The following is a 19,990-nucleotide window of genomic DNA, read 5'->3' on the forward strand; positions in this document are numbered from 1 at the left end:
GATCCCCCCTCATCCTTCTAAATTCCAACAAGTACACTCCCAGTCTACTCAACCTCTCCGCGTAATCCAACCCCTTCAGCTCTGGGATTAACTTAGTGAATCTCCTCTGCACACCCTCCAGTGCCAGTACGTCCTTTCTCAAGTAAGGAGACCAAAAGTGAACACAATACTCCAGGTGTGGCCTCACTAACACCTTATACAATTGCAGCAAAACCTCCCTAGTCTTAAACTCCATCCCTCTAGCAATGAAGGACAAAATTCCATTTGCCTTCTTAATCACCTATTGCACCTGTAAACCAACTTTTTGCGACTCATGCACTAGCACACCCAGGTCTCTCTGCACAGCAGCATGTTTTAATATTTTATCATTTAAATAATAATCCCTTTTGCTGTTATTCCTACCAAAATGGATAACCTCACATTTGTCAACATTGTATTCCATCTGCCAGGCCCTAGCCCATTCACTTAGCCTATCCAAATCCCTCTGCAGACTTCCAGTATCCTCGTCACTTTTTGCTTTACCACTCATCTTAGTGTCGTCTGCAAACTTGGACACATTGCCCTTGGTCCCCAACTCCAAATCATCTGTGTAAATTGTGAACAATTGTGGGCCCAACACTGATTCCTGAGGGACATCACTAGCTACTGATTGCCAACCAGAGAAACACCCATTAATCCCCACTCTTTGCTTTCTATTAATTAGCCAATCCTCTCTCCATGCTACTACTTTCCCCTTAATGCCATGCATCTTTATCTTATGCAGCAACCTTTTGTGTGGCACCTTATCAAAGGCTTTCTGGAAATCCAGATGTACCACATCCATTGGCTCCCCGTTATCTACCGCACTGTTAATGTCTTCAAAAAATTCCACTAAATTAGTTAGGCACGACCTGCCCTTTATGAACCCATGCTGCGCCTGCCCAATGGGACAATTTCCATCCAGAAGCCTCGCTATTTCTTCCTTGATGATAGATTCCAGCATCTTCCCTACTACCGAAGTTAAGCTCACAGGCCTATAATTACCCGCTTTCTGCCTACCTCCTTTTTTAAACAAGGTGTCACGTTTGCTAATTTCCAATCCGCCGGGACCACCCCAGAGTCTAGTGAATTTTGGTAAGTTATCACTAGTGCATTTGCAATTTCCCTAGCCATCTCTTTTAGCACTCGGGGATGCATTCCATCAGGGCCAGGCCCTGGAAAGTGATTTGAACTCCGAACCTTGTGACTCTGAGGCAAGAGTTTAACTAATTCATTGAGCTACAGCTGATAAATAAACAGCACTGCTGATAGTGCAGCACTCCCTCCAACAGTGCAGCATACCCTCCAATACTGTAAGCACGGATTGCATGCTCAGGTTCTGGAGTGGGACTTGAACCCACAATCGTGTGACTCAGAAGCAAGTATGTTGCCAACTGAGTCACACCTGACACAGTTGTCACTTTATATGTGCACTAGTAATTATGCAATGAGACTTGACATGAATTTATAAAATCAAGCTCCCTCATGTCCAGTAACACTGCAAGTGAACTGACTCCAGCGTCTAGGGGTTGCCAGTCAAATTATTTCCAGACAGATTATTCATTTATGCATCTGATAATTGGTAACATTTGAAGGTCAATCTAAAGACAATGTCATATCCAACAAAGACCGACTAGAGAGGGGGCAAAACTTGACCTGGATGACTCGAGATATTGAGACTCTGGTCAAAAAGAAGAAGGAGGCATATGGCGTACATAAGCAACTGGGATCAAGTGGATCCCTTGAAGAGTATAGAGATTGTCGAAATAGAGTTAAGAGGGAAATCAGGAGGGCAAAAAAGGGGACATGAAATTGCTTTGGCAAATAATGCAAGGGAGAATCCAAAGAGATTCTACAGATACATAAAGGGGAAAAGAGTAACTAGGGACAGAGTAGGGCCTCTTAAGGATCAACAAGGACATCTATGTGCAGAGCCACAAGAGTTGGGTGAGATCCTGAATGAATATTTCTCATCGGTATTCACGGTGGAGAAAGGCATGGATGTTAGGAAACTAATGGAAATAAATAGTGATGTCTTGAGAAGTGTGCATATTACAGAGGAGGAGGTGCTGGAAGTCTTAAAGCGCATCAAGGTAGATAAATCCCCGGGACCTGATGAAATGTATCCCAGGATGTTGTGGGAGGCTCGGGAGGAAATTGCGGGTCCCCTAACAGAGATATTTGAATCATCGGCAGCCACAGGTGAGGTGCCTGAAGATTGGAGAGTGGCGAATGTTGTGCCCTTGTTTAAGAAGGGCAGCAGGGAAAAGCCTGGGAACTACAGACCGGTGAGCCTAACGTCTGTAGTAGGTAAGTTGCTGGAAGGTATTCTGAGAGACAGGATCTACAAGCATTTAGAGAGGCAAGGACTGATTCGGGGCAGTCAGCATGGCTTTGTGTGTGGAAAAACATGTCTCACAAATCATAGAATCATAGAATCATAGAATTTACAGTGCAGAAGGAGGCCATTCGGCCCATCGAGTCTGCACCGGCTCTTGGAAAGAGCACCCTACCCAAGGTCAACACCGCCACCCTATCCCCATAACCCAGTAACCCCACCCAACACTAAGGGCAATTTTGGACACTAAGGGCAATTTATCATGGCCAATCCACCTAACCTGCTCATCTTTGGACTGTGGGAGGAAACCGGAGCACCCGGAGGAAACCCACGCACACCCGGGGAGGATGTGCAGACTCCGCACAGACAGTGACCCAAGCTGGAATCGAACCTGGGACCCTGGAGCTGTGAAGCAATTGTGCTATCCACAAGGCTACCGTGCTGCCCTTTGAGTGAGTTTTTTGAGGGGGTGACCAAGAAGGTAGATGAGGGCAGTGCAGTAGACGTTGTCTACATGGACTTTAGCAAAGCCTTTGACAAGGTACCGCATGGTAGGTTGTTGCAGAAGATTAAAGCTCACGGGATCCAGGGTGAGGTTGCCAATTGGATTCAAAATTGGCTGGACGACAGAAGACAGAGGGTGGTTGTAGAGGGTTGTTTTTCAAACTGGAGGCCTGTGACCAGTGGTGTGCCTCAGGGATCGGTGCTGGGCCCACTGTTATTTGTGATTTATATTAATGATTTGGAGAATTTAGGAGGCATGGTTAGTAAGTTTGCAGATGACACCAAGATTGGTGGCACAGTGGATAGTGAAGAAGGTTATCTAGGATTGCAACGGGATCTTGATCAATTAGGCCAGTGGGCCGACGAATGGCAGATGGAGTTTAATTTAGATAAATGTGAGGTGATGCATTTTGGCAGATCGAATCAGGCCAGGACCTACTCAGTTAATGGTATGGCGTTGGGGAGAGTTATAGAACAAAGAGATCTAGGAGAACAGGTTCATAGCTCCTTGAAGGTGGAGTCGCAGGTGGACAGGGTGGTGAAGAAGGCATTCGGCATGCTTGGTTTCATTGGTCAGAACATTGAATACAGGAGTTGGGACGTCTTGTTGAAGTTGTACAAGACATTGGTACGGCCACACTTGGAATACTGTGTGCAGTTCTGGTCACCCTATTATAGAAAGGATATTATTAAGCTAGAAAGAGTGCAGAAAAGATTTACTAGGATGTTGCCGGAACTTGATGGTTTGAGTTATAAGGAGAGGCTGGATAGACTGGGACTTTTTTCCCTGGAGCGTAGGAGGCTTAGGGGTGATCTTATAGAGGTCTATAAAATAATGAGGGGCATAGATAAGGTAGATAGTCAACATCTTTTCCCAAAGGTAGGGGAGTCTAAAACTAGAGGGCATAGGTTTAAGGTGAGAGGGGAGAGATTCAGAAGGGCCCAGAGGGGCAATTTCTTCACTCAGAGGGTAGTGAGTGTCTGGAATGGGCTGCCAGAGGTAGTAGTAGAGGCGGGTACAATTGTGTCTTTTAAAAAGCATTTAGATAGTTACATGGGTAAGATGGTTATAGAGGGTTATGGGCTAAGTGCGGGCAACTGGGACTAGCTTAATGGTAAAAACTGGGCGGCATGGACTGGTTGGGCCGAAGGGCCTGTTTCCATGCTGTAAACTTCTATGATTCTATGATTCTATAAAGCTAGCACGAGGAAAAAGGTGTTTGTGCAATATTAACCGAATCACGGGCGTCATTCTCCGCCGGCGGGAGTCTCTGTTTTGCCGGCGCCCGGGGGTTTCCCGACGGCGTGGGGCTGCCCCACAATGGGAAACCCCATTGACCGGCCGGTGTAACGGAGACTCCCGCCGGCCGGTCGGGGCAAAAATGTGGCGGGGCGGGTAGGAGAATTTCGCCCATGAACTCAGTAAGATCAAGGGTTGCTTCAAAATCTATATTCTTTGCCGAGACAACTTCAGATATTTCATTTCCACTGTTATTGATTGTGTTCTTTTATTGATCTTCACCTCCTTTAAATATCTTCTTCAGGGACTTTCAGCAGATTAAAAGTTAAGGCACTATTATTTTTTTAATATCTGCATGGTAGCACAGTGATTGGCACAGTTGCTTCACAGCACCAGGGTCCCAGGTTCGATTCCCGGCATGGTCACTGTCTGTGTGGCATCTGCACGTTCTCCCCGTGTCTGCATAGGTTTCCTTCGGGTGCTCCGGTTTCCTCCCACAGTCCAAACATGTGCAGGTTAGGTGGATTGGCCATGTTAAATTGCCCGTAGTGTCCAAAAAAAGGTTAGTTGGGGATACTGGGTTATGGGGATAGGGTGGAGGTGGGCTTAATTAGGATGCCCTTTCCAGGGGCCGGTGCAGACTCGATGGGCTGAATGGCCTCCTTCTGCATTGTAAATTCTATGATTCTATGAATGGAAGATTGAAATTGAGATTGAGGACCTGATGCCTGGATAAGTTCTGAGTCACAACCCCATGCCGCGTCTTCATTGCTTACACAATACTATCTTCAAATACGAATCCCGAATTGGGGTGGAGATGAGCTTAGCGCCAAATTAGTGGTAACGTGTACAAGAGAGGAGGCAGCATTTTGGGAAGTCAGGGGCCAGGGTGCTCCTGAATTGGCCAATTGGCCAGCAGGGCTCTGCTGGATCTCATAATAAAAGCCCTGATGCCAAAATATTCCTGCTTTAAAGAATAGGTTTGCAGCTCCCGGCATTGAAACTGTCAGCTGTAACATGCACCAAACTTCAATTTGAAAATTGCCTCCTGGCCCGCTCTGGCCCATTAACAAACTTGATCTTCTCCTGCAATTGCAAATTCAGCCCTAGAGAACAATTTCACTCTCTGCATTCTGTAAATTCTCACTACATCTATCATTTAGATCACTGCTGGTGAGTTTAATGTTACTCTGGCTTGCCTGTTATACTTTAGAAATGATTATTATTGCTGCTACATAAATTTGTGTTCTCTTGTTAAGAAATGTGGCCTTTGAAAGAATGCTTGCCATGCCTATTGTGGCTGTAAGAAATACATCATTATGTTACAATTATTTTTCTCCTGAGATATTGCACAGCATAAACATCACCGACTATGCTTCTGCCCCTGGAGACAGAATGGAGTAAAACTGGAGAAAAACTGCATAAAGCTGCAACACAAAGAGACTTGGGGGTTCTTGTCCACAAAACACAGAAAGCTAGCACACAGATGCAGCAGGTAATCGGGAAGGCTAATGGAATGTTGGCCCTTATTTCAAGGTGTTTGGGGTATAAGAGTAGGCAAATCATGCTGCAACTGTTCCAGGCACTGGTCAGACCACATCTGAAGCACTGTGAGCATAAGGACAGATATTATTTCATTGGAGGCAGTTCAGTGAATAAAGAACAAAGAACAAAGAAGGCCCTCCAAGCCTGTACCAGTCATGATACCAACCTTGACCAAAACCCTCAGCACTTCCTTGTGCCGTATCCCTCTATACCCATCCTATCCACGTGTTTGTCAAGATGCCTTTTGAACGCCGTTAATGTATCTGCTTCCACAACCTCCCTTGGCAACGCGTTCCAGGCACTCACCACCCTCTCACATCTCCTCTAAACCTGGCCCCATTGACGTTTAACCTATGCCCCCTAGTGACTGACTCCTCCACCCTGGGAAAGAGTGCCTGCCCATCCACTCTATCCATGCCCTCATAATTCTGCAGACCTCTATCAGGTCACCCCTCAATGTCCATCGTTCTAATGAAAGTTCACTAGGATGATCCCTGGTAAGAAGGGATTGTCTTATGAGCAAAGGTTAAACAGGTTGGGACTCTACTCATTGAAATTTAGAAGGAAGGGGCAGCACAGTGGCACAGTGGTTAGCACTGCTGCCTCACAGCGACAATGACCCGGGTTCGATTCCAGCCCTGGGTCACTGTCCGTGTGGAGTTTGCACATTGTCCCCATGTCTACGTGGGTCTCAACCCCACAACCCAAAAAGATGTGCAAGATAGGTGGATTAGTCACACTACACTGCCCGTTAATTGGAAAACAAATAATTGTGTACTCTAAATTAGTAAAAAAGAAATTTAGAAGAATAAAAGATGATCTCATTGAAGCATATATGATTTTAAGGGGCTTGGCAGGGTAAATGCTGAGAGGATGTTTCCCCTTATGGGAGAGTCTCGGACCAGAGGGCATAGTCTCAGAATAACGGGTGCCAATTTATGACTCAGATGAGGAGGAATTTCTTCTCTCAGAGGTTTGTGAGTCTTTGTAACTCCTTGCCACAGAGAGCTGCGGGGAGCATCCTTTTGTGTATATTTAAGGCTGAGGTAGATAGATTCTTGATTACTAAACGGAATCAAGAGTTACGGTGAAATGGTAGTGTGGTATTATAGGTATTACGGTACCTGACAGGCTAAAGCACTATTGGTGGAAACTATATGCTTTCTATTGGTAGAATGTATGATAGCTCCGCCCTGATAGGCGGGGTACAAGAACCTGTACCGCCCCAGCAGCCTTCATTCTGTACCTGAGCTGCTGGGGGAAACATCTAGCTTATTAAAGCCTTTAGTTGGACTACAACCTCACTTTAGTGGTCATTGATCGTGCATCAATTTAATAAGCTAGTTTTTTTAAGAAGAAAGAATGGAAGCCAGAGTGTCTGCAACTTAGCCCCCATGTGGCGAACTCAGTGGCAATCTTTAAGCACTGGCTGGCATGCTTTAAAGGGTATCTCGAGATGGCCGAAAACGCACCCATAGGAGAGCAGAAACTGCACGTCCTGCACTCAAGGTGAGCCCGGAGATTTACACCCTCATCGAGGAAGCGGAAGACTTCGATGCAACAATAGAGCTGCTAAAAGGACACTATATTCGCCCGGTAAACCAGGTCTACGCCCGGCACCTGCTTGCAACAAGGCGACAAACCCCTGGGGAATCGCTGGAGGAATTCTACCGTGCACTCCTGGTTTTGGGCAGAAGCTGCTGCTGCCCGCAAGTTTCGGCGAGCGAACACATGGAGCTCTTAGTCCGGGACGCTTTCGTGGCACGTATGCTATCGTCACAAATCCGCCAGCGCCTGTTAGAAAAGGACACTCTGGGTCTCAGGGAGGCACGGGCCCTTGCAGGCTCCCTGGAAGTGGCCTCCAGGAACGCCCGCGCTTACGTTCCCGACCGCGCGGCAGCCCACTGGGCAGCGTGGAACCCCTCCACCGACCCTGAGACTTCCTCCATTCCCCCACAGGCCTGCGCTGCAAGGCGGCCTGGCAACCCCGAGGGGCCCCGTTGCTACTTTTGCAGGCAGGCCAAGCACCCCCGCCAGCGCTGCCCGGCCCGCGCATCCACCTGCAAGGGATGCGGCAAAAAGGGCCATTTTGTGGGGGTATGCCAGGCCCAGGCGGTTACCACTGTCTCCGGCGGCGAATGCGGACCACAACCACTAACTTCCCCACGGGCCGAGTGCGGCCAGCGGTCGCCGCCATCTTCATATTCCAGGGTCACGTGCGGACCCCGGATGCTGCCATCTTGTTCCGCGGACGCCACGTTGGAGGGATAGGTGCCGCCATTTTGTGCAGCCCAGCCATGTACGACCGATGGGAGATGCCATCTTGGATGAATCCCAAGGACCCAGCTCGGCTGACCACGCACTGCCCAAAGAGAACTCTCAACTGCTGCGATTAGCCTCGGTGACTCTGGATCAGTCTAGGCCTCGAACACTCTCAACTGCTACGATGACTGTATTCATCAACGGGCACGAGACGTCCTGCCTAATCAACTCTGGGAGACATGGTAAGGCGCATTTCTCTCCTCATCAACCCCATTGATCAAAAATCTCCATGGCTTATTGTTCACACTCAGTGGAGATAAAGGGGTTTGGTGTAGCAAACCTCCCAGTCTCCCGCTGGCAAGACGTCCTCCCAGATGCCCTCCACTCCATTGTACTGCTTTGTACGACCACCAATCAGACACCTCACGAACATCTCCTTGTCTTCCCCAGGAAGTCCTCCTCTGGGACCTAGCTCCAGACCTGGCTGGCAGCACCCGGACCCATCCTGCTCCGAAAACACGTGCGGGCGCACAGGTCGGACCCGTTGGTCGAGAGGGTCCATCTGCTCCATGCTAACCCCCAGTACGCCCACGTGGCATACCCCAACGCCCGACAAGATACGGTCTCCCTATGGGACCTGGCGCCAGCCGGCAGTCCCACCCTCCCCTCCACCACAGCACCTTACAGGATGATCAGTCCATCCGCCAGCCCCGTCTAGGCCCCCCCACCCACCGATGCCCCCCGCAGGCGCTCCCTTCCCAGGTCAACCATTTTCCCCACCAGCGCCGTCTAGGGGTGCCGAAGCTGCCATGGATATCGAAGCCACGCTCCCGGAGTCACAGATGCCCGAGCCTCCACCAGAGTCACCACCGAAGCTCCGACGATCGGTGTAGGGACCACCTGAAATTTTGTCAAGTCGCACAATTCAGGAAGTCACTTGCTGTGTTCTGAGATAGCTAGTTAACTTGTTTGAAATTATCATTATTGTCTTTTTGTCTCCAGCCCTCCCTTTAGATCATTAACTGTGGCAGCCCAGCAAACACAGCGTGTGGGATCAAGTTGCAATTCTCTTTTTGCACGTATAATTTTACACAAGGAGAACTTGTTACTCCTCACAATTCTAGTTAGTTTGAATATGTTGCGGGATTTATTTTTAATGCAGCCCACTTAAAATTGTACAACCGACTTAGTGAACGCTACTCACACAAAACTTTGGCAGTGGAATTAACCTCAAGTGGCATTATTCAAATGTGTCAAAGTCTATAAAAATGTTTCGTCCACATTCTTGGTGGTGATTCATATTTTCAATTTATATTGTTTTGGCCTGGCAGATACATTGATGAATGGCAGTTGTAAACTATTCCAGGGATCGGCAGAAAGTTCCAGTTTCCAGACCTTACTAATAGATGAAGAAAGAGGCAAACTTCTGGTTGGAGCTAAAGACCTGATTTATATTTTGAATCTGGAAAATTTGAACAAGGAACCTAAGAAGGTAAATAACGACAAAGGAGCCACATGTAGATCTGATACATCAAAACGTTCAGAAACATTGCATATAAATCTTATTTGAAAAGAGAAAGCTGGAGGGGTTCAATTTGAAGAAACTTGGAAGAGCTGATTTTCACTTGTTTTACCTGGCACGAGCATGACCTTAAAATTGGATCAGTAGCTTTACTGTCCCTATCACTGATGAAAACATTCAATAAACAAATGAATTTCATTACAGACAGCGCAATGTCCTTCCTGTAGGTCATTAGCCCATGACATAATCAGTTATCTTATTGTGAAAAGCAGCACTGATATTCATGATTAATATTTCCACTGACCTTTCCTCAAATATAATTGGGTTGACGGGATACATTCTGTGTGGTATCTCATGGCGTATATAGTACGGCACAACATAATCTCCCACTGCACCATGGTAATGGCACCACAAAATGGGTTATAGTGGACATCACAGCACTGAAATACAGAAATCCCAACAGGAGAGACCAATACCAAATGCGCAGTCACCAGAAAAATCAATAGCATTTGCGAAATAAAAAATAACATCTAGGAAGGAGAGGACTTGAGGCTGGGGCGGAATCTTCAGGTTCAGCTTAAGCTTACAAATTGTCCAGCTTCTCTCCTTCTGTGCAATGTACCACAAATTAAATCATGTTACCCATTCCCAGGATTGAAATGGTGTGTGCATGTGGCACGGATTCTGAGAGTTTAGCCTTAAACCTTAAGTGGGCATTCTAATTTTTGTGCTAATGTATAAGGTACGATTCTGCAGGTACACCACAAACAAGATTTATTACCCACATGGCCATGAATGTTTGCAGCTCCTCAATTGAGATGTCGCCACAAACTCACCACTACTTAAGCCACAACGCTATTGACCATAGATTGTTCACCGTTCAGTTCAATTGTGCACTTCGTTGGTCATCTGGCTGTGTGCCTAGCCCTGTTATTGCTTGGATTGTGCCTCTCGCAACAGTCTGTTCAATCAATGGCATCAAAGACTCCCTGCTCTCTTCTGAGAACTGGGAGGCCAGCAGGACAAGGGTGGGGCAGGAGGTAGAATCATGGATTCAGCTCTGAGACTGCTTTACTGTTGAAAATAAATGTCGAGTTTTAATAGGCTTGAAAGTTAAACTGCCACACCAGGGGGATACAGAAATGGGGTGGGGGATGGGAGAGACTTTTATTTTAAACAGCATACTTTTGAGGTATAAATAAAAACAGAAAATACTAGAAATACTCAGCATGTTTGGCAGCATCTATGACGTGAAACAGAGTTAATTTTTTGAGTCCAGCATTACACTTCAGGTTCAGAAAAGGAATCATATTGGACTCGAAGTATTAACACCGTTTCTCTCTGCCCAGATGCTGACAAACCAGCTGAGTACTTCCAGAAATCTCTGATTTTTCTCTTGCATTCACAACATCTTGCTTTTCCTTTTCTGGATGATTTTATCTCAGAACTGTCACTTAAAACTGTCATAGTCCAATGACGGGCCTAATGCCTGTTTTAAGGCCCACCTGGAACACTGGGCAGAATCAAGTGCTGGGCAGAGAAGGCTTGGATGCGGACTAGCAAGCAGGCAAGGCAAAAAAGGGTAAGCGAGAGATAGAACCATTTTTAAGTCTGTGGAGCCAAGAGGAGGAGTACTTTTTCTGGCTCCATGGCACTTCTGATCCACATTGATCTCCCTCCTATAATCATCTTCCCTCGCCTCCATCCCTTCACAGTTAGCTAGTTACTAGTAAGTCAGGCAGTACAATAGAGGACCCAATTGGAAAGTTGCATTGGAGATGTGACAGCCATCTGCAGTTTGCCTGACATACCAAAATGAGGCCTGAGGAGCAATTTTAGATAGTCCCTGGGTCATCCTTTCTCCGCTTCCCTCCCTTCCCCACCAACCCCTGCCCCCACACTGCATCCAAGAACACCCATTCTCCATGGCACAAAAACATTTAATATTTTCTGCCCAGTGTGCTACTTTGCGTACTTTGACAACCAGCCAAAGGCTCAACAAGGAAAAGTTGAAAACACTTAATCTAATCGTGTTTTTCTTTCCTGTAGTTTTCATCTTTTAATTTTCCTTGTCAGATTTATTGGCCTGCAGCTAAGGGGAGAGTGGAACTGTGTAAACAGACTGGAAAAAAAGAAGTAAGAAATTCCTGCCGTTATTTTGTAATTTCCAAGCATTTCGTTTTTTCATGCTTACAAAATGTAATGTTCATATTTGTTGTCATATTTAATATGTATTGAACAAATTGCTGCCATTTTACTATTTGAAGCAAAAGCATCCACTACACAAAATTAGTAACTGCCATGAAGAATTTTTAAAAAGTGTTTCTGGAGTACTGTATTATTCTGTAAAGGAGGATTGTGAGGGCTGTGTGCATCTGTCTCGGTGTGTGATGAATGTAATTAAGCTGGGGACTGAGTGTTTATAGAATTGAGACCATCAAAGGGCTAAATGTAAAAAAGAGGCATTTGAAGTGAATAGGGCCAAGTTGGATATTCTACAAGTAGACACAACATGGGTAGAAATTTGCATTGGAAGATAAGTGAAGATTTGAATTTTTAGCTGTTGAATTTCAAAGTGGGGAAAGAAAGAGTTTACAACTTGACAAAGGTCATAACAAATAAGGCAAAATTATTGAGCTTTATTTTACCCAAAAGTAGTGGCCTTAAGAATAACCTAAAATGTTTTTATATTCTGAGAAAGATACATTTCAAAAAGGGATAAGGACAATGGTTTCAAAGATGAAAGGGAAAAACATATTTAAGGAAAGGTTGGGAGCTGTGTTGGGGTGAGTGGTCATATAAGAGCCTGAAGTATGCCCTGTGACTGTGACAAAAGACAGTAGCTTTTACTAACCAGTCAGTTGTTTTTAGTAAGCAAGGTTTTGTTCTAAAGTTTTTTAGAGTGGGGAGGGAGAAAAATCCAGTGACATATCTGCCCTATAGCAACAGTGGGTGCCTTGTGGTAATATTACTGGATGTTTTATAAATTAAATGTCTATAGGAACTGTTGCCTAAAATTGTGTTTGTTTTGTGAGTTTGACCATGTAAGAAACTTCTGGGCAAATTTTCTGCAAGACTAATCTTTAACTGTGTAAATGTAATCTTGTCCAAGTTTTCTTTTCTTTTGTTAATAAATGTTTTAATTCAGGATGTTAAAATCTCCAAAAGTATTATTGCAATTTGTGATTCCTGACTTTAGCACAATATATCTTCTTGTACTAAAATAAAAATTGCAAACAGTTGTGATAGCTTGCCAAATTTCCCTTTGGGATTTAGTTAACCCACAATCACCACCTGCCATATCGTAACACTGCAATTTTGAAAAAAAAATAAATGTTGAAGAATAACAGTGTGATTTCTACACCTCATTTAAAATATTCTCATTTCATGTTGTAAACCATGTATAATTAGTTATAGCTGCTGGTTTACCCCAAACCAGATTAACTTGGCAGAGTATAGTGAGCAGAGTATAGTATATAATACTCAAGTATTGGATGAAACCTACATTTCTTAAGGCAATGTTGAAAGGTAGGTTTCTAAGGTGAATTCAGCAAGTAAACAGATTTTTACGATACCCCACAAATCTTTTATCAATTACAATGCTTCAAAGGCCTGTAATTATACAAATAGAATGTAAATTAAAGAGTGATAAAGGAACAATATGAGCATTTGATTCAAATTTTAAACAATTTTTTTGTGATAAAAATGAAAACGGTTAACTTTAGTTAAATGCCAATCCTGCAATGTTCCCCAATTGTCAGGACCACTTATAAAATGGTGTCATTTGCCATACCACTATGCTGAATATTTGGTGTCTTGATGGTACCACTGTTGTGAGCCTCCCAATAGTAGCCCAAAAGTGCCAATAGCACTAATCTGGGAACAAGCAACTCAGTTCCATCCCCACAACTGACTGTGGGGAAAGTGCAGCCAGGGTGGAACAGAAAGGGAAAAAACAGGGGAAATGAACATTCATATTCTATCTTTAAAAAAAGTGCTCTTTCAAATGAAAATTACATGCACCAAGTCAACTTAATAGTCTGTTTATTGTCATGTTTAATATTTGTGATGATAATGTCACACTTTTTTTTAATTGAGCGTGTGATAGAAATCCATACAGCTTTACTATGAGACTAAACAATGCTGCTATTATTATCAGACAGAATGTGCAAATTTTATCCGCCTACTTCACAACTTCAATAAGACGCATGTCTATGCATGTGGTACGGGAGCTTTCCAGCCTATATGTGGATATATCAACCTGGGACCCCCTACAGAGGTAATGTACGCTGACTTTACTGAAAATAATGGTCAACAGATGTTGCTGCAGCTAAAATATGTTCGAACTTTATTATTACCAAGTTCTGGTTACGTCCCCTGTAAAGTGATCTTCTCACTGAGATGCAAGTTTTTTTAATGAACATGATGGAGATTCTGTTGACACCAGTTTTAACCATGGAGCAGAATAAGAATTTTCAATACAAGACTTCATAATAAACTATCATGTTATCATCAGCAGCAGGTTTCTCTATGTCTGTTCATCTCTGTATATTTTACAATTCAGAGCATCCATACAATAGATTAAAACTGGGTAAGAAAATCACCATTACCTAAATGTAGCTCTCTGCATTATAGAGAATCGATGGTATCATCTGTTCGACAACTTCCATTGTCCTATTGCACAATTATCGACCAGGATTTTCCCAGCATAAAATGTGAAAATGGGAACCCCTGACATAAGTCCGAGATCCAGTTTATCTGGATTCCAACCTAGTTTGTGGCCTTTCCCACTGCACTCCTGCCAGAGTTACAACATAAATACAATGGAAGGTCTGATGAGTTTGGTCTCATAATGTTTATTTTGTGCAGTGTGTAGTATGTGTCTTTATTGTAAAGCCTGGCACACAGCTGTATTAATTAGGGGAAATATTTTTGAGAGCACAAGTCATCAATGAAATCTTGAATGCAAGAGACGAGAGGCTTTTCACAGTAACTTCATTGCAGTGTTAATGTAAGCCTACTTGTGACAATAAAAGATCATTATTATTATTATGGTGTATTGTAATAATGTTGAAACGATACAAATGATTTTCTATCCATTTGAAATCAGTGGTTGGCAATAGTGGACAGTGCACCAATAACTTTCTGATAAGCTGCTGTATCAGCAGTGTGGAATTTTGGAAGAATTTGCCCCACATTTATTAAAATTTGGCAACACTCGGTTATCATCATCATAGATCCGCCAGCTCCATTCTCCACCAGCATGATTTAGCCATGAGGACATGTTTTAGATGCACTATCAACATCCTAGTGTTTACTACTGACTAGAAACTGAACTGACTAGCCAGGTAAATACTTTGGCTACAAGAGCAGGTCATAGGCTAGGAATCCTGTGGCGAGTATCTCACCTCCTGACTCCCCAAAGCCTGTTCACCATCTACAAGGCACAAGTCAGGAGTGTAATGGAATGCTCACCACTTGCCTGGATGAGTGCAGCTCCAACAACACGAAAGAAGCCCAAAACCATCCAGGACAAAGCAGCCCACTTGATTGGCACCTCTTCCATAAACATTCACTCCCTCCACGACTGACAAACAGTGGCAGCTGGGTGTACCATCTACAAGAGGCACTGCAGGAACTCATCAAGGCTCTTTATGCAGCACCTTCCGAACCCATGGCCGCTATCATCTAGAAGGACAAGAGCAGTAGACACTTGGGAACACCCCCACCTGGAAGTTCCCCTCCAAGTCACTCTCCATCCTGACGTGGAAATATATTGCCATTCCTTCACAATCCCTGGCTCAATATCCAGGAACTCCCTCCTTAACAGTGTGTGCTGCAGCAGTTCAAGAAGGCAATTCACCACCATCTTCTCAAGGGCAAAAAGGGATGGACAAAAAATGCTGGTCGAGCCAGCAACACCCCCATCTGGTAAATGAATTTTCAGAAAACTATTGCACCGATTTACATATTGTGTCATGATCTCTGCATTACTCGTGGCTTTTTTTTACCATACAAAGTGCCCTCTTCAGACACAATTAATTTTATGTCTCACAAAAATTATATTGTGAAGTAGTAAATGCAATAGTTATGATCAATAGCAAGAAAAACCTTTAAAATAGATGTCAGTGTAGAAGGAAATACTTGCAATATTTAATACATCCCTCCTGTGGGTCCACTGTTTTGAGTTCCAACATTCTTTACTCATGTTGGTTGCATTTCCTTTTTGAGCTTGTTACTGATGGTTGCTGGGGATTCATTCTTTGGAGGGAATAAAATAAGTCTCAAAAGGAATGTCCAGGAGGAGCAGATTCACTGTAAGATATTACATAAGGATTTCTCCATGTTGATCAGGAAACAATTCAAACCATTACAGTCGAATGTTCCTGTGTTCTCAACTTCTGACAGCAAGGTTAGCCCAGTAATGCTTTGAAGTACTAAAGATAACTCCACACTGACATAAAATAATGCCAACTCGATATTCCTGTATGGAATGCATGTATGCCCTTCTTATCTTGGCTTCCCACTTCTTCCTTCATAAAATAAAATTTCTGGCAGCAATGAGAGCAGTTCACGGGGAAAATATGCCTTTAAAACTGCAATAAATAATAAAGTTCTAAACTCAGGATAGTGAAGGGGGGGACATTTAATTTTATAAATAGATTCTCCGACATTACATTTTCCCTTCATCGGCTGACAAACGTTTCACAGTTCAATCTCTCTCTTTGCATGATCTCCAGCTCATGAGTTCAAACAGGTGAAGGGTTTTACTTCAGGGTGAACTAAATATTTTTGGCTGGATTCTCTGTTTGGGAGCTGATTACACGACCCCCTTCAGGTCGCAAAGCGGGATGCAATTCAGTGTTCCACGCCATGCAAGTTTATTGCACTGCTATCTTCCCCTGCATCGCAAATCTGCACTGTTTCCCCCCCGCCCCCCCCCCCCCCCCCCACCACAAAACGTCCCCGATGCCCCCAACCACACTGCAACCCTCTGATTGCCTAGGTGCCCCCCCCCCACACACACACCCAAGTTCGTGGGTGATCCAACCCCCCCTCCGGACCCTTGTAATGGGGGACCCCCCTCCCCCAAGGACCCCTGTAATCGGGAAACCTCCCCCCCCCCGCAACAGGGACCCCTGTATTGGAAGGACCTCTCAGGGACCCCGATAATAGGAGGCCTCGCCAGGCACCCCGTAAGATGGGAAACCCCCACAGGCACCTCTTGTCAAAAGGAACCCACCACAGACCCCCACAAGACCCCCCCCCCCCCCCACAAACAGACCCCACACACACACACACAGAACCTGCCCCCCGCATCCCCTCCCCCACCCCCAGAAAAGGGACTCATGTCTGGAAGCTAGAGAGCAGTCCAGACAGGGGCAGTGGGAAACTTTATAACTGTAAAACTTACCTTGCAGCTCTAAGTGTCCATTCCTCGAATGAGAGCAGCTGTGCCTATGTCTGGTTCCCACAGATATATTAGCTGCAAGCCATTCATTGCTGAGTGATATATATGCAATTAAAACCTCAACTGTTTCTCCTCTCTGCAGTAGTATTTAATGAGCCCCAGGAACAAACAAAGATCCGTCGGCCCTACTGGAACTGGGGCCTGCCGGAGGTCAAGGTGCTTCATACCCTCTCACCTAGCCACTGTTGCACTGAGCCCATGGCTAGAGCAACAGGTCCAAGTACAGATTCAAACGCCACTGTGTGTTCTACTGGAGCTGGCTCTCCAGATGGCCTACACCTTTTCCATGGAGGTAACCAAGTGCTCACATTCCAGAGCCATGACTCACACACTACGTGGATGGACTCCTCCAGCCTTTGGCCGTGTATGGCCTCTGAAACCACCAGATGTTCCCCTGCCTGTCTCTGCAGCTCCAACCTCCCTTGTGGATGAGAACAGAGGCAGCACAATTACAGGAGGCTTATCATGGGCCTGGTATCCAACAGTCAGAGTATCCAAGTGCCAGAGACCTTGGCTGTCACTTCCTCCAACAGCTGTGGACTCGTGTCTGTGACGTGCCCACCAGATAGTGACTCTGGGTGTGAGATACATGCACACACCGAGGTTAATGTATCTGCACTGGTGGAAAGTGCAGGTGAGCACCATGGTGGTGTATCCTCTAATAGTTCTAAGACATTATGCAGTGTCTACAGAGTGCCTCTTACCCTGGCAGAGCGCAACAGATTGGTCATCCTTTTAGATATTGGTTAGCACTGCTTCCTCACAACACCAGTGACGCGGGTTCGATTCCAGCCTTGGGTACTGTCTGTGTGGAGTTTGCACATTCTCCACGAGTCTGGGTGAGTTTCCTCCGGATGCTCCGGTTTCCTCCCACAGCCCAAAGGCGTACAGGTTAGGTGGATCAGTGATGCTAAATTGCCCCTTAGACTCCCAAGATGTTAGATGCAGATTAGTGGTGATAAGGGGATCGTGCGGGGGAGTGGGCCTAGGTTGGATGCTCATTCGGAGGGTCGGTGCAGAATCGATGGGCCAAATGGCCTCCTTGTGCACTGCAGGAATTCTATGGAGTCCTACACTTCATCCAGGTCCTGGACTAGGCCCAAGGGTGTTAACCTCCATTATGACCTCCATTCAGATGGGGGTCAGATGGGAGCAGCCCCTGGTGCCACCCCTGAGAAACAGGATCTCCTGCCTTTCCTGAATGACGTGGAGGAGAACCTGTAGGGAAGCTTTGCTGAATCATGAGGCCATTTGTTGTCTGCCATGTGACGTGATGGGAACAGCAATAGGATTTCCACAGGGGTTGAAAAAGTGTCCAGACCAACAGCCAAATGCTCCTGGCTTGTGGGGAATAAATGCATGTCCAGATGCCCTTTAGATATGATCCTGGTCCTGCTACCTCCAGAGGTAACGGTAAGGGTGACAACTTCCTGTCTGTCCTCACCACATGATTCATTGCACTACTCACCATGCATAGTTAATTGGCTGGCCTTCACATGATACCTGCATGGTCTGCCGCTCCGTCCCGGAGAAGGAGCATCGCTGACTTCCGTTACCACTGCCAAACTTATACTCTGGACTGGAAGATTCTACCCAATGAAATTATTTCCTCTGGTGGGGGAAATCCAGAACAGAAGGGTTTAATCTTAAAATGAGCGCTAGGTCCTCTATGAGCGAAGGCAGGTTTATGGGGTTGAGATACAGTTCAACCATGGTCTCGTCCTGTCAAGTATTCCAAGATAACAGCTTTTTGATCCAGGACATTTTCTTATCAGATGCCACCAAGGCCATAGAACTTTCTTCCTTCCTCTGTAATGCAGACAGCAGTGGGAGCAACATATCCTGTAGCTGACAACACATCAACTACATCAAAGAGCCTATTCCATAGCTCCAAGCAGCCTGACAATTTATTCTTTTCCATTTTTGACACATAGTGACACAGGTCACAGCTGTTCTCTTTCCAGGAATGGACACGTGGTGCTTCCAGGTAAGTGTTACAATTCCTATGTCTGTCATTGCACCTGTCTGGGCTGCTCTCTAGCTTCCAGACCGGGGGCTTTTTTCAGGGGGTTCTGTGGAGGAGGTCTCCTTTGGGGGTTTCTATTGATTTTTAATAAATATTTTTATTCTCCTTTTTCACATTTTCATCAAAGATAATCAACAATAACAACAAATACAATGGCAATCCCCTCGCCAACAGTCCCCTTATCCCACCCCCCCTCAAACCGCTCCCAACATTTTGAATACAAAACACCAATGAAAAACAATGATCAATAACATTCCAAACTCCCTCCCGCACCCCCCCACCCTAATGTTCGATGCCATCCAATTCATGAAAATGCACGATGAACAAGGTCCATGAATTGTAGAACCCTTCCAACCTCTCTCTCAACTCAAACTTTACTTTCTCAAGCGTTAAGAACTCCAGCAGATCCCCCCCCAGGCACGCCGAGGCACGAGGGCGGAAAAGCCAACCTCCTCCCCAACAGAATCCGCCTTCGGGCGATTAGCGAGGCGAAGGCCAAGACATCTGCCACCGCACGCGCTTCCAACCCTGGCCGATCCGACACCCCGAATATGGCTTCTAGGGGACCCAGCTTGAGTCCCAAGTGCACCACCTTTGGAATTACCTTAAGGACCTCCCTCCAATACCCCTCCAGTTTTGGACAGGACGGAAACATATGAACGTGATTAGTGAGGACCCCCTACACCGTTCACAAACATCTTCCACCCCCTCAAAAAATCGGCTCATCCTCGCCCTTGTGAGGTGTGCCCTACACACCACCTTCAACTGTATCAGCCCCAACCTCACGCACAAAGTTGACGCTTTCACCCTCTGGAGCACCTCACACCATGACCCCTCCTTAATATGCTCCCCCAACTCTTCTTCCCACTTCGCCTTCATCCTCTCTAGCGATACCTTATCTTCCCCCAGAATCACCCCATAAATCACCGACACCACCCCCTTCTCCATTCTCCCTGTTGTCAATATCTCTTCCAACACTGTGGGAGCCGGTGCCATCGGAAAGCCTTGTACCTCCTTCCTGGCAAAATTTCAGACCTGTATATACCTAAACATCTCCCCCCTGC

The 19,990-nt window shown here is 45.6% G+C and overlaps 1 protein-coding gene across 2 annotated transcripts in view; it reads left to right on the plus strand.

Moving 5' to 3' along the window:
• The window catches only part of LOC140393821 (semaphorin-3D-like), a 114,684-nt gene that overhangs the window by 24,742 nt on the left and 69,952 nt on the right, over nucleotides 1-19,990 (plus strand). For both annotated transcript variants that reach the window (XM_072480300.1, XM_072480301.1), the window contains exons 2-4: nucleotides 9,239-9,399; nucleotides 11,506-11,565; nucleotides 13,589-13,708. In XM_072480300.1, the coding sequence (XP_072336401.1) occupies nucleotides 9,239-9,399; nucleotides 11,506-11,565; nucleotides 13,589-13,708 (341 nt within the window). The remainder of the gene's footprint in view (nucleotides 1-9,238; nucleotides 9,400-11,505; nucleotides 11,566-13,588; nucleotides 13,709-19,990) is intronic.

This window comes from Scyliorhinus torazame, chromosome 17 (assembly GCF_047496885.1).
Source record: "Scyliorhinus torazame isolate Kashiwa2021f chromosome 17, sScyTor2.1, whole genome shotgun sequence".
Lineage (NCBI taxonomy): Eukaryota > Metazoa > Chordata > Chondrichthyes > Carcharhiniformes > Scyliorhinidae > Scyliorhinus > Scyliorhinus torazame.